Source organism: Meleagris gallopavo, chromosome Z, assembly GCF_905368555.1.
Source record: "Meleagris gallopavo chromosome Z, MGAL_WU_HG_1.1, whole genome shotgun sequence".
NCBI classification, from domain to species: Eukaryota; Metazoa; Chordata; class Aves; order Galliformes; family Phasianidae; genus Meleagris; species Meleagris gallopavo.
Window position 1 is genome coordinate 13,156,708 of NC_139435.1, and position 11,069 is coordinate 13,167,776.

An 11,069-nucleotide genomic window follows, 5' to 3' on the forward strand; every position below is an offset into this window, starting at 1 on the left:
AGGAATCAACACAGATGAAATCCTGCTCCATGGCACTACGCAGAATTCCTCCATACAGGATGGATACTGAGTCATGTCAAGCTGGCAAGAACCCCTCTTTCTTTTTAAATTCTGGTATTGTTACTTCTAGAGCTAGACATTGGAACACTGATTTTGAGAAACTTTTAATTTAAATAAGCTGATATGCTGTTGCCTGGAAACAGGATTCTTGCTTCAATCAATATGAAATTTAATAATTTCTCATGTAATTTAGACTACATGGTCTAATAGTCTCTTGGATTACCTGTGCTTGATTTATCAGTCAGAGGAAAGCAAAAATCATGGATCTAAGTTAGTAGTTCTATAAACACAGAACGTACTAGAGAGAGCACAGTACAAAGGCTCAATTCTAATAACTCCCGAGTTAGGACTATTTTACCAACATGACAAGAGATTATTTGTACACGAAAGAAACCACCAACGCATCTTAAGTTTTCAGCACTTAGGAGAAACAATAAGTGAGTGCCTAAGAGTCTGCATTCAGCAAAGCTTACTTCTAAGCCAATTGTGACAGACATACTGCTGAGCTACCTGAGCTTTTTTTGAGTATGTTTACCATAACCCAAATGAACTTATTTCCTGCCTCTCATCAATAATTTTAAGAACAATTAAAAATGCAGCAAACATCGCGCTGCTCCAGAACAGAAAATAATGATGAAACCAGAAGAATTGCAAGCAGTTTCAGAAGCTTAAAGCAAGTATCAGGTTCCTTTCCACCTTATCCTGATTTTCTCTTCAAGGCACCTGAAAATCCTCTGTTCTAGGATCACCATCCTCTATTATTTTAAGACAGGATTAAAGCCAGCAATAACCCAGTAACACAGTATAACATCTAAGCTCATCAGGTATCAGTCTGTAATTCAGACGTACTTGCATGTGGCCTACTCTCATCTGTATCTTACTACTACCATTTGATTTACTTGTTCATACCCAGCTTAATTTACCTATTTTTCCCTCATCTTTCCACATTGATTTTCCAAGATAGTTTGGATAGTTTTCTTCTTTTTTCCTGGCAATACAGCCCTTGGAGTAATTTCCCCCACCCTACCCCAAGAAGCAGTGACCAAGTGAGTAAGTAATACTTTAGTCGGCCTTTCAGAATCACAAAATAATAAATAATGTGGCTAACTCTGGGCATCCGTCTTAAACTACTGCATCTCAGAACAGCACTTAAAGCCATTAGCCACATTATCATTTGCTGTGCCCGTGAATTACCCAGAAAAACTTAGGAACAAGCCCACAACCAGCATTCAATTTCTCTTGCAAGTGGGATTTCTCAAATAACCCTTAAAAGCTTCTTTTTAAATGCAGCACAGAGATAATGACCGTTTTCAACGTAAAGATGCTATCAAATGAGGAGTCAAGCAAAGAATTACTTTTAATGTATCTTTTTGTATCACTGAAAACTGTATAAGTATACATATTTTCAGATATCCCCTTTTTCACTGAAGTACATATATAAAAGGTGACATTTTATGAGTAAGACCATTTATTTTAGCAAATAGATGAGTCTTTATGATGAGCTGGATGCTGCAACAGCTGCTCTCTTCGGCTTCGGTGTGGTTCCCTCACGGAATCCATTCCTGCAAGTAATAATACAGTCACCATGTGTTCAAAGGACGTTATTTCCTCAAGGCTGTTTTAAGTAATATTATAGTTCATCATTTTTCCAGCTTATCTCAGTAATGCACTGAAATCACTATGAAGTTCATATGTTCAGACATTTTAGTAAGAAACATCATTGACAAGCTGTTTGGAATAAGCAGTATTGTTTTCTCTCTCTTCTGAGAAAGTAAATTTGGTATCTTCAAATAGAAAGACTTTAGTAACCTAGCCAACTCAGTAAAACTCAGATCTACTGAAAGCACCCTATAGTTTAAGTAACTCAGCAAAGCATTTCAGTGTTTGTTAGTACTGAAAAAGCAAGAAAATTTTCTTACAGAAATTCTCTATGCTTTTAGAAAACTAGGACAGTAGTGACAAAAGAGTCAGTTTTAAGCTTGCTGTTCTATGCAACACTGATATTTCAGCCACTCTTAAGGGAATGGGTGTTGCAGTTGCACAACAAAGTATTTTCTGGCTGCAACTGGGGAAGACTGATAATTAAAAAAAAAACACCCATACAATGGATCCCTTAACTATAGCTAGCTCTAGAACTTAAATTAGGTAATTTCACAGTATAGTACCCATCCCTACAGTACCCTGTAAGAACAGCTCAAAGCTTCACACTGACTTCTAGAAACCTGTAACACAAAATCTGATGAACAGCTACTTACTGCTAATTGAGCTCTAAGTAACAGAAAAATAAGTAATTTTTGTGTGTGCATAAGTAGAGGGACTGGAACACATTTCATGAATTCTGCTATAAAAATCCACACTAGAGTGTAACCAGCAACTCAACTGACTTAGAAATACAGGCAATGGCAAACAAAGCACTATTCTCTTTCAAGTGCAGCCATTTTATTACCATACCCTGTGTTCTGTACTGCTCATATTTAAAAGAAACATCAGAGCTTCTTATGCAACCTGTGCGTTACTAACAGCAAGCTTTTCAACCTCAAAGCAACATGCTGTGCATTCTTTATATCACAGCATATTTTAAAAGATCACACCATGTTAAGTGTTCTAAACAAACGTGTCTACACTGGGTGACTGATTTTGTAATCAAGCGATATCTTGTGTGTTTTCATGTTACACAAATTAACAAGAACACATCATACCTGAAGCGACGGTACACCTTTTTCAGGTGCCTCATGCGACCAGTACCAGTGGTGTTGCGTCTTTTAGCCTTTGCGCTCCAGTTGTCTGGAAAATATAAATTACTGTTAATGCTGATCTGCACAAAACATTTCAACAGCCAACTGTTCACTGATAGAAGTAGAAAAAAGTTTCAAACAAGATCAACTTTTACACAGTAATACTACAAACTGCTAATTTAGTTTCAAAAAGGCATAAAATACCAGAGTATTTTTCCCTAGCCTGAAAATAATCTGACATCCTGAAAACAAAGAAACACAAGCATTTAAACTCAAGTCAGTCAAAACCTCCTTACTTACACTTTCTCTTACGCTTGGCAGGGTATCCACATTTCCCACAGGTTGACTTCTGCAGGTGGTATGCCTTGGATCCACATCGACGACACAAAGTATGTGTCTTATTCCGTCGCTTACCAAAGGATGATGTACCCTTTGTCTGAAAAACATTTTAACACTTGTAAATACCATCACCATTTTCCAAGGTACATACCACAACTAATAAGCTCATCAAAAAAAAACAAGCACGGTTCTTTAAAACCAGTAAGCATGACGGTGGCACGCTGTGCTCAGTCACCAACCCAGTTTTACTTGTAGGCCTCTTCCATTTTTAGAGATCAGCTCTTTACACGCCTCTGTGCCATCCAGCCCTGTCCCCCACCTGCCGCTGAACGAAACTACCCAGTAGTTACCATCAAAGCTGCCCCCAAACTCATTAATGTTAAATTTTTTTCCCGAGTAAAGGCAATTCCTTCAGTAACGTCAACCATACGCTCACCACAGATCATAGTCGATTCCCCTCTTGCTAATCTAGCCACGTGCCGTCAGCCCCGGCCCGCTCGGATCCACATTACTGACAAGCCCCCTGCAGACAGCGCAGCCCTGTAACTCCCGCTTGGGACGAGACGCCCCGCGTTCGCCCTCCGCAACGGGACCGGGCCCAGCGCCGCGCCCGCCATCAGGCTCCCAGGCCGCGGCCTCGCAGCCGTCCCCCCGCAGAGCCATCCCGCCACCAGGCCCGGCCGCAACAGTGCACGGGGCCATTCCGAGCACCAGCGAGGCCCGCCGGCCTCCAGGGCCCATCCGTGTGGTGGATGTCGACCGATGCCCGCGCAGGCAGCACAGCACTCACCATCTTCGCCGGCCGCCAGCACCAAAGAGGCCGAGCCCCGCCCCGCTTCCGCTATAACCCCCACAACTGCTTCCGGGTGCGCGGCGGGGCTCGGCGTGGCGGAGCGGAAGTGGCTTCCGCGGGCCCTGGTTGGTTCCCTGTGCTGTATGTATGCGGTGCGGCCGCCTCGCATTGGTGGTTCTGTTGTGCTGCCGTGCCGTGCCGTGCCTGCCGGGGAGCGGAGACCAAGGGGTAGTTATCTGTAATCCTACATTGCTGGTAAAGAAAATGTTATCTCGGTAAAGCTGTGTTACTCAGAGTAAGCTATTATGTGTGCCGCACGGTCAGCTGCAGCTCATACCAGGCTGTAGGACCTAATGACAAGCTCGCAGGTTGCACCCGGGACGTCGTGGGCTGCAGTACACATCAAAAGAACAGCTAAAAACAGCAGAGGCCCCACCGCTGTCCACCATGTCCCACAGCAACCTGTCCATTGTCCAAAGCAATCACTGTGGCAAGACAAAAGAATGTAGCAAGCAGGATGTGCAGTAAATAAGGGAACCATTGTATAGGAATGTGAGTAAAGAGAGAACAAGATAAGGTTAACTATTGTATAGGAATGTAGGTAAGCAGGATCTGAGGCCAGATAAGAGAAGAACATCTTGAAACTCCATTGCAAACTTGAAGAGAACATCACACAAGGAACAGGTCGGGATCGGATTACTTCAGTTGAAGACGATGAGCCTCCATCCCATGACCACCAGAAGACCGCCACTGCTCACAGCGCACGTGCAAGATGGAGGGACCATATGCTGATGGGTTCTCTGAAATGTAATGAATATGTATACGAATTCCAGGAAAAACACTGATTATGTATTAGTTCGGCCTATATCTGTACCAAGCTTTTGTCCTACGTTGTGCAAGTTCGGAGGAGCTATCCCCCTTGCACCCAGCTTGTCGCCAAATGCTGAATAAAAACATACCTGCTTTATAACCTAACTCTGGGTTGTAGAGTTAGGTTCCGTAAATCATAGTCTGTCCATGTTCTGCCTGTAGTTAAAGGAGAGAGAGAAAAATTTCCAAAGGGAAGTTGTCTCACTTTACATGAGGGGTCCAAGGTGGGCTACACAAATTGCCATTGGGAAGAGCCCTTCTCATAACAGGAGCCTAGACAGCCCCTTTAGGCAAGGCACATAGATGGCTAAACTTAGGTAAGGTGACCTTTAACCTAACAGAATGGAAATATTTTTAAAGAACCTGTTTTCTTTGAGAAAAGAGAAGGAAAGAGAAAGAAGGGAGTAGGGGAAGGGGGAGAAGAAGGTGGAGAGGAGAGGAGAGGAGAGGAGAGGAGGAGAGGAGAGGAGAGGAGAGGAGAGGAGAGGAGAGGAGAGGAGAGGAGAGGAGAGGAGAGGAGAGGAGAGGAGAGGAGAGGAGAGGAGAGGAGAGGAGAGGAGAGGAGAGAAAACAGTTTCCCATGGATGAAATACCATACAGAGAAAAAATACCAACTAGCTCAAACATTATGAATACATCCTATAGACACAGCACCCTTGCTGTGCGTCTTTCAACTGGTGCCTCCTTTCCTCTTTTCTCTTAATCTCAGAAAATGAGGATGCTGAGAAAAGGCTGGATAGATGCCATGGCAACAGCCGCCCAGATAAGTGTGCTGGTTTGGTGGCTTGCAAGGATATGCTACCAAATAATTATTCTCATCCACTGTAGGATAAAAATATTCAAGTTCATTTAAATGTTTTCAAACCTGCTAGGAGAGAAGGATTTCTGCTATCACCATGCAGTCAGTGTTCAGGAACAATGGAAACGTACATGGTGAGGAATGAACAAGTCTGTGGGTAACCCAGCAGCACCACCCAGCAGTTCTCAAGCTCCATCTGAGTTGCAGTTGAGGATTGTGTAAACTGCGGCTAGTGAGCTGAGGCCTGCTTAAACCTGTGGGCTCATATAATAGTAGCTGTGAAGTGGTACCAGCCTAAATTTAGCACTGGCCATTTCACTCTTATCCAGTGGGACAGCAGCTGTTCCAAGAGACACGGAAGATCTGGATTTCAGAGCTGTCTTTTTGATGCAAGAAACGGCAGTCCGTCACTGCGGCATGTGTCCCAGTGCTGCTCCTGTGCAGCACTTGGCATCCAGTCAGTGTTGGAGCAGTGTTGGCAGATAATGTGACCATAGCACCCATCTAGCTAGGTGTTTATTGGATACTGCGGAGGCAGGAGCCTTTCTCTGTATCCCTGTTATAACACCATATTCTGCAGCCCACCTGATTTGATTAGGGATATAAAAACAAAGCCAAATATAACAGTGGAGATGCCCACTCATTTTTCCTTCTATCCCTCAGTACATAAGGTCCCCTGCCTCAGCCTGATCTGGTGGTCTTCTACAATGGACTGAAAACATCAGTGGATAGAGGAAAGGCAACTGATGTTGTGTTCCTGGACTACTGCAAGGCCTTTGACATGGTCGCACACCACATCCTTCTTTCTAAATTAGAGAGATATGAGTTCAAAAGATAAGGATAAAGTTCGATGGATAAGGAATTTGTTGGAAAGTCACAGCCAGAGGTTGTGGGCAACAGCTCTATGTCTAGGTGGATGTGATGACAAAAGGTGTCCCCTAGGGGCCTGGTACTCTTAAACATTTTTATCAGTGACGTAGGTAAATGGGTTTGAGTACTCCCTCAGCAAATTTTGCAGATGGCACCACTCTGCATAGTGTAATTGATACAACAGAAGGGAGGGATGCCACCTAAAAGGAGTGACAAACTTGGAAGGTTGGCCCATATGAGCCTAATGTGATTCGCAAGTCCAAGTGCAAAGTGTTGCACTTGGGTCAGGTCAATCCCAGATATGTGTACAGACTGGGAGAAGAACTACTTGAGAGCAGCACTGCAAAGAAGGACATTAAGATCCAGGTATTTGAAAAAATTAACATGAGCCAGCAGCCTGTGCTTGTGGCCCAGAAGGCCAACAGTATGCTGGGCTGCATTGAAAGATGGGTGGCCAGCAGGGAGAGGAAGGTGATCATCCCCTCCCTACTCAGCTGATATGAGGCTCCATCTGGATTATTGTGTACAGATCTGGGATCCCCAGCACGAGAAAGATGTGGAACTGTTTGAGCGGATCCAGAGCAGGTCCGTGAGGATGATATAAGGGCTCATGCATCTCTCCTGTGAAGACAGGTTGAGGTAGCTGGGCTTGTTCAGTCTGGAAGAGAGAAGGTTCTGGGGAGACTTTACTGCAACCTTCCAATACTTAAAGGCAGGTTATAAACAGAAGGGGCCCTGAAGACTGACTTTTGACATGGGTAGGTGGTTGATAGAGCAAGTTTAAAACTATGAGAAGGGATATTTAGGTTAGATATTAGGAGGAAATTCTTTATTGAGAGAGTGATGAGGCACTGGAACAGGTTGCCAAGTTATGGATGCCTCATCCCTGAATGTGTTCAAGGCCAGGCTGATTGCCTGATTTAGTGGTTGGCAACTCTGCTTGTGATAGAGTTTTGAAGTTTCTAATCCTTGAGGTCCCTTCCACCCCAAGCCATTCTATGATTCTGTGATTCTATGTTTCCTATCCTTAGACCTTCCTGACTTCTTTGCCCTATCACTTTTCTGGGAAAGTGGAGGAGCAGCACCCATTTCAGTGACATTTGCTTTGCACAGGTTTGATGTTATGCTACTACCTAGCACAGGCATATCCAACCCGTGACCTGCAGGCTGCATGCAGCCTAGCACAGCTCGCACTGCAGCCACCCACTGCCCCACACCATCATGCAGCAGCTCTTCCCACAGGGCAGCCTGGCCTGGACTCTCAGCTCCAACCAAACAGCGGTGCGCTATGAACCCATCTGGGCTGAAACCAGGGCATGGGGTGCAGTGTGGTGCCAGGTCAAGTTATGGCAAATGAGTTTATGAAGTTTGATCTCTTTTTTATACAGGTTAATAAAAGCATTAAAATTAAAATAATTGTTTTTACTTATATATGCTAACTTTTTAATGTATTTAATGAGGGCTGCTCTGAAAGTAATGCGTCCTATTTTATTACATCGGCCCACAACATCAGAGGCAGATCTTGGTGGTTTGGCAATAAAGTTTGAACCTTCCCACCAGTATTCCATTATATTTTGTTGCTGTGTGACAGATGACAGCAGAGGGGCAGTCTGACAAAATGGCATCTGGCATGGAAGTGCACATGAAGCAAAGGTGCATTATCAGATTCCTCCACGAGAAAAAGATATCAGCCACCGACATTCATCAACACTTAATGAATTTTTGTTGAGACTAAGCAGTGTAGTGTAAGCCAGTGGATATGAGGTAGTGAGTGGTATGTTTCAGCAGGACAACAGTAGGTCATGTCCTCTGGTCCAGATTTTTACAAGCGCAGCATGCAGACTCTTGTTCATCACTGGCAAAAATACAGAAAAATACAGGTGGTGACCATGTGGGCAAAAATAGCATTTTGCAACTGAGAATTTGCTCAACCAGTGTTCTTGTGCTCTTTGTATCTTTTGTAGTTTCCATGGAAATAAATACGAGTTATTACTTTTGGAATAACCTCATCAATGTGGCCCAAGACAATTCCTCTTCATTCATGTGGCCCAGGCAAGCCGAAAGTTTGCTCCAAAGCAGAGCAATTTTGCTGGTTTTGCAGTTCTTAAAACCTGAAATTTGCTGAAAGAACTTATGTGTGGCAATGCAAGACCAACAGCTTCTGTCAAATGTCATCATACAGCATCACTTAGTTATGTATGTGTAGCATGTTCTATGCACAAATGGCAGGACTACAGGGGATTGAAAAAGCAAAGGTTGATGCATGATATATCATAGAATCATAGTTGGAAGGGACTTTTAAAGGTCATCTAGTCCAACTCCCGTGCAGTGAACAGGGATATCCATAGCTAGATCAGGTTTCCCAAGGCCTGATCCAGCCTTACCTTGAAAGTCTTCAGGGAGCATCTACTACATCTCTGGGTAACCTGTTCCAGTGCCTCACCATCTTCACTGTAAAAGACTACTTCTTTCTATCTAACCTAAATCTACCATCTTTGAGCTTGAAACCCTTTTCCCTTGTTCTGTTACCACAGGCCCTGCTAAAGAGTTTGTCCCCTTCTTACTTGTAGCTCCACTTTTGATACTGAAAGGTCGCTATCTGGTCACCTTGCAACCTTCACCAGGCTGAACAGTCCCAGCTCTCTCAGCCTGTCCTTGTAGGAGAGGTGTTCCATTCAATGAATCATTTTTGTGGCCCTCCCCTGGATGCGCTCCAATAAGTTTATAACTCTCCTGTACTGAGGACTCTACATCTGGATGCAGTACTCCAGGTGAGGCCTTACCAGTGCAGAGTAGAGGGGCAGGATCACCTCCTTAACCCTGCTGGCCATACTTCTTTTGATGCAGCCCAGGATATGGTTGGCTGCGAGAGCACATCACTGGCTCATGTCCAACTTTCCATCCACCAGTACTCCCACATCTTTTTTTTTGCAGATCTGCACTTAGTCATTTCAGCCCCCAGTTTACATTGGTAATGAGGATTGCCTCAACCCAGGTGCAAGACAAATCCTACTTGGATTTGTTGAACCTCATGAGGTTCACCTGGGCCCACTGCTGAATGCTGTCTAGATCCTGAGGGTGCACTTGACCCTACTGTCTGTGTCACTGATGACATTCCCAGAAGCCAGTGCTTGGTATCATCTTCAGAAATGCAGGCAAGTCCCTTGGATCAGAGAAATGCTTTTAGATTCTGTTGGGCAATGAGGACTTTAATCATGCTTACAATGTCTCAGGGAGGCTAAAGGAGAACCAAATAATTCAAGGACAGCATTTTAGTAAGGGTCAGTTTATATGCCTTTCTTTCTGCATATCATCTTGGATTCCTTGCTGCAATTAGTGTGGAAGAAGCTGCCCTAAATATCTGTTATATATAATATATTACATATATATAAAACAGCTGTCTTGGGAAGGGTGTCTGGTTTGGAAACGTACCTTATTTGTATGATATCCAGATACCTGAGTTTGAAAATATTAGTTTGAATTTGAACAAGAAACATTGGTCACCACAAGATGGTAGTATAGTTCAACTAAAACTTCCAAACACTGAACAGTGAATTAGGTTAATAAATTAAAAGCAATGTTATTTATACATTCTTAAATCTCTATTATAGTAGCAGAAAATATGAGCAAATAGCAATGGTTATGAAAAAGGCAGTTGCATCCTGCTAAGAAACTAATGATTAATGCAAATGGCTTTCTTTCTATTTAAAATGAAAATGGGTAGAAGAAAATTAAACAGCTGCCACTAATTTACAAAATTATTTGTTAAAATATAGTGAATATAAATTATCAAAATTATCAGAAGGCTTTGCATGACAAAGCTTATACAAAATGTATTAAATATATTTTATATTGTTGCTTCCTGGACGAGTCTGTTTATCACATCTGTGTACTATTTCCATGTTATCCAGACTCTTCTTCACCACACACACACACACAAAAACAACAGCAGAAAATGACATCTAGTGTAGCATGCCGAAATAAATACCAGATTTTATTAATAAAAATAAATTATTAGAACTCACATTCAAGGGCTCCCCAAGTGTTTTTCTCAGTACTGAATTAAAAACGTACACAGCCATCATGGCATGAAGTGCATTGTGACATGGGACATCCCTTCCATAGTGCTCATGTGCAGTGCTTATATAAGCAAGTTGCATTAGAAAAGCAATATTATGTTTTTTTAATTACTAATCTTTAGCATTGAACAAAGAGACCAGGATATGGGCTGAGTTGCAGAAGACGTGCACAAGTTCCTTTACAAGTTAATAGCTGTTAAATATTATTGTTATGATCAAAATAATGCCACACAAGACAAACAATCTTTTTCTGGATAATAACTTAAAATCTTGCTGTGTTTTTTTTTTTTTTTCTGGACATACATGCATACACAAGCATAGTACAGAATTTTACTGGAGATTTGCTAAAAGTTGCCTCTGAGCCCCCATAGTCCAGAATTGTAACTTGCATCACATTCTAGATTGAAAGGTTCAGCTTTTGATTGTTTTCCCCTGACACTGCAGCAGGAGATGTTTTAGTTACTGGGAAAACTTTTGTACCACAGGTTGCAAAGCACTGGATTTAATTTTTCCTCAGATGGCTC

At 42.8% G+C, this 11,069-nt stretch overlaps 1 protein-coding gene and 1 non-coding gene across 2 annotated transcripts; both read right to left on the minus strand.

Moving 5' to 3' along the window:
- Nucleotides 1-1,399: 1,399 nt before the first annotated feature.
- RPL37 (ribosomal protein L37) lies at nt 1,400-4,077 on the minus strand. The gene is made up of 4 exons (XM_010725366.3): nt 3,925-4,077; nt 3,096-3,231; nt 2,760-2,844; nt 1,400-1,622 (listed from the first exon to the last, which is right to left on the minus strand). The coding sequence occupies exons 1-4, from the start codon at nt 3,925-3,927 to the stop codon at nt 1,553-1,555; spliced, it is 294 nt and encodes a 97-aa protein (XP_010723668.1). The 5' UTR covers nt 3,928-4,077; the 3' UTR covers nt 1,400-1,552.
- On the minus strand, nt 1,711-1,790 carry LOC116217574 (small nucleolar RNA SNORD72). The gene has a single exon (XR_004162267.1). It is a non-coding gene; the product is annotated as a small nucleolar RNA SNORD72 (small nucleolar RNA).
- Nucleotides 4,078-11,069: the final 6,992 nt, after the last annotated feature.

Excerpts from the sequence above, each read along its gene's own strand:
- RPL37 (XM_010725366.3), bottom strand. Across the intron at positions 2,845-3,095 it reads TGCCAAGCGTAAGAGAAAGT|ACAACTGGAGCGCAAAGGCT; the intron begins GTAAGTAAGGAG and ends TATATTTTCCAG. Across the intron at positions 1,623-2,759 it reads AAGGTGTACCGTCGCTTCAG|GAATGGATTCCGTGAGGGAA; the intron begins GTATGATGTGTT and ends TATTACTTGCAG.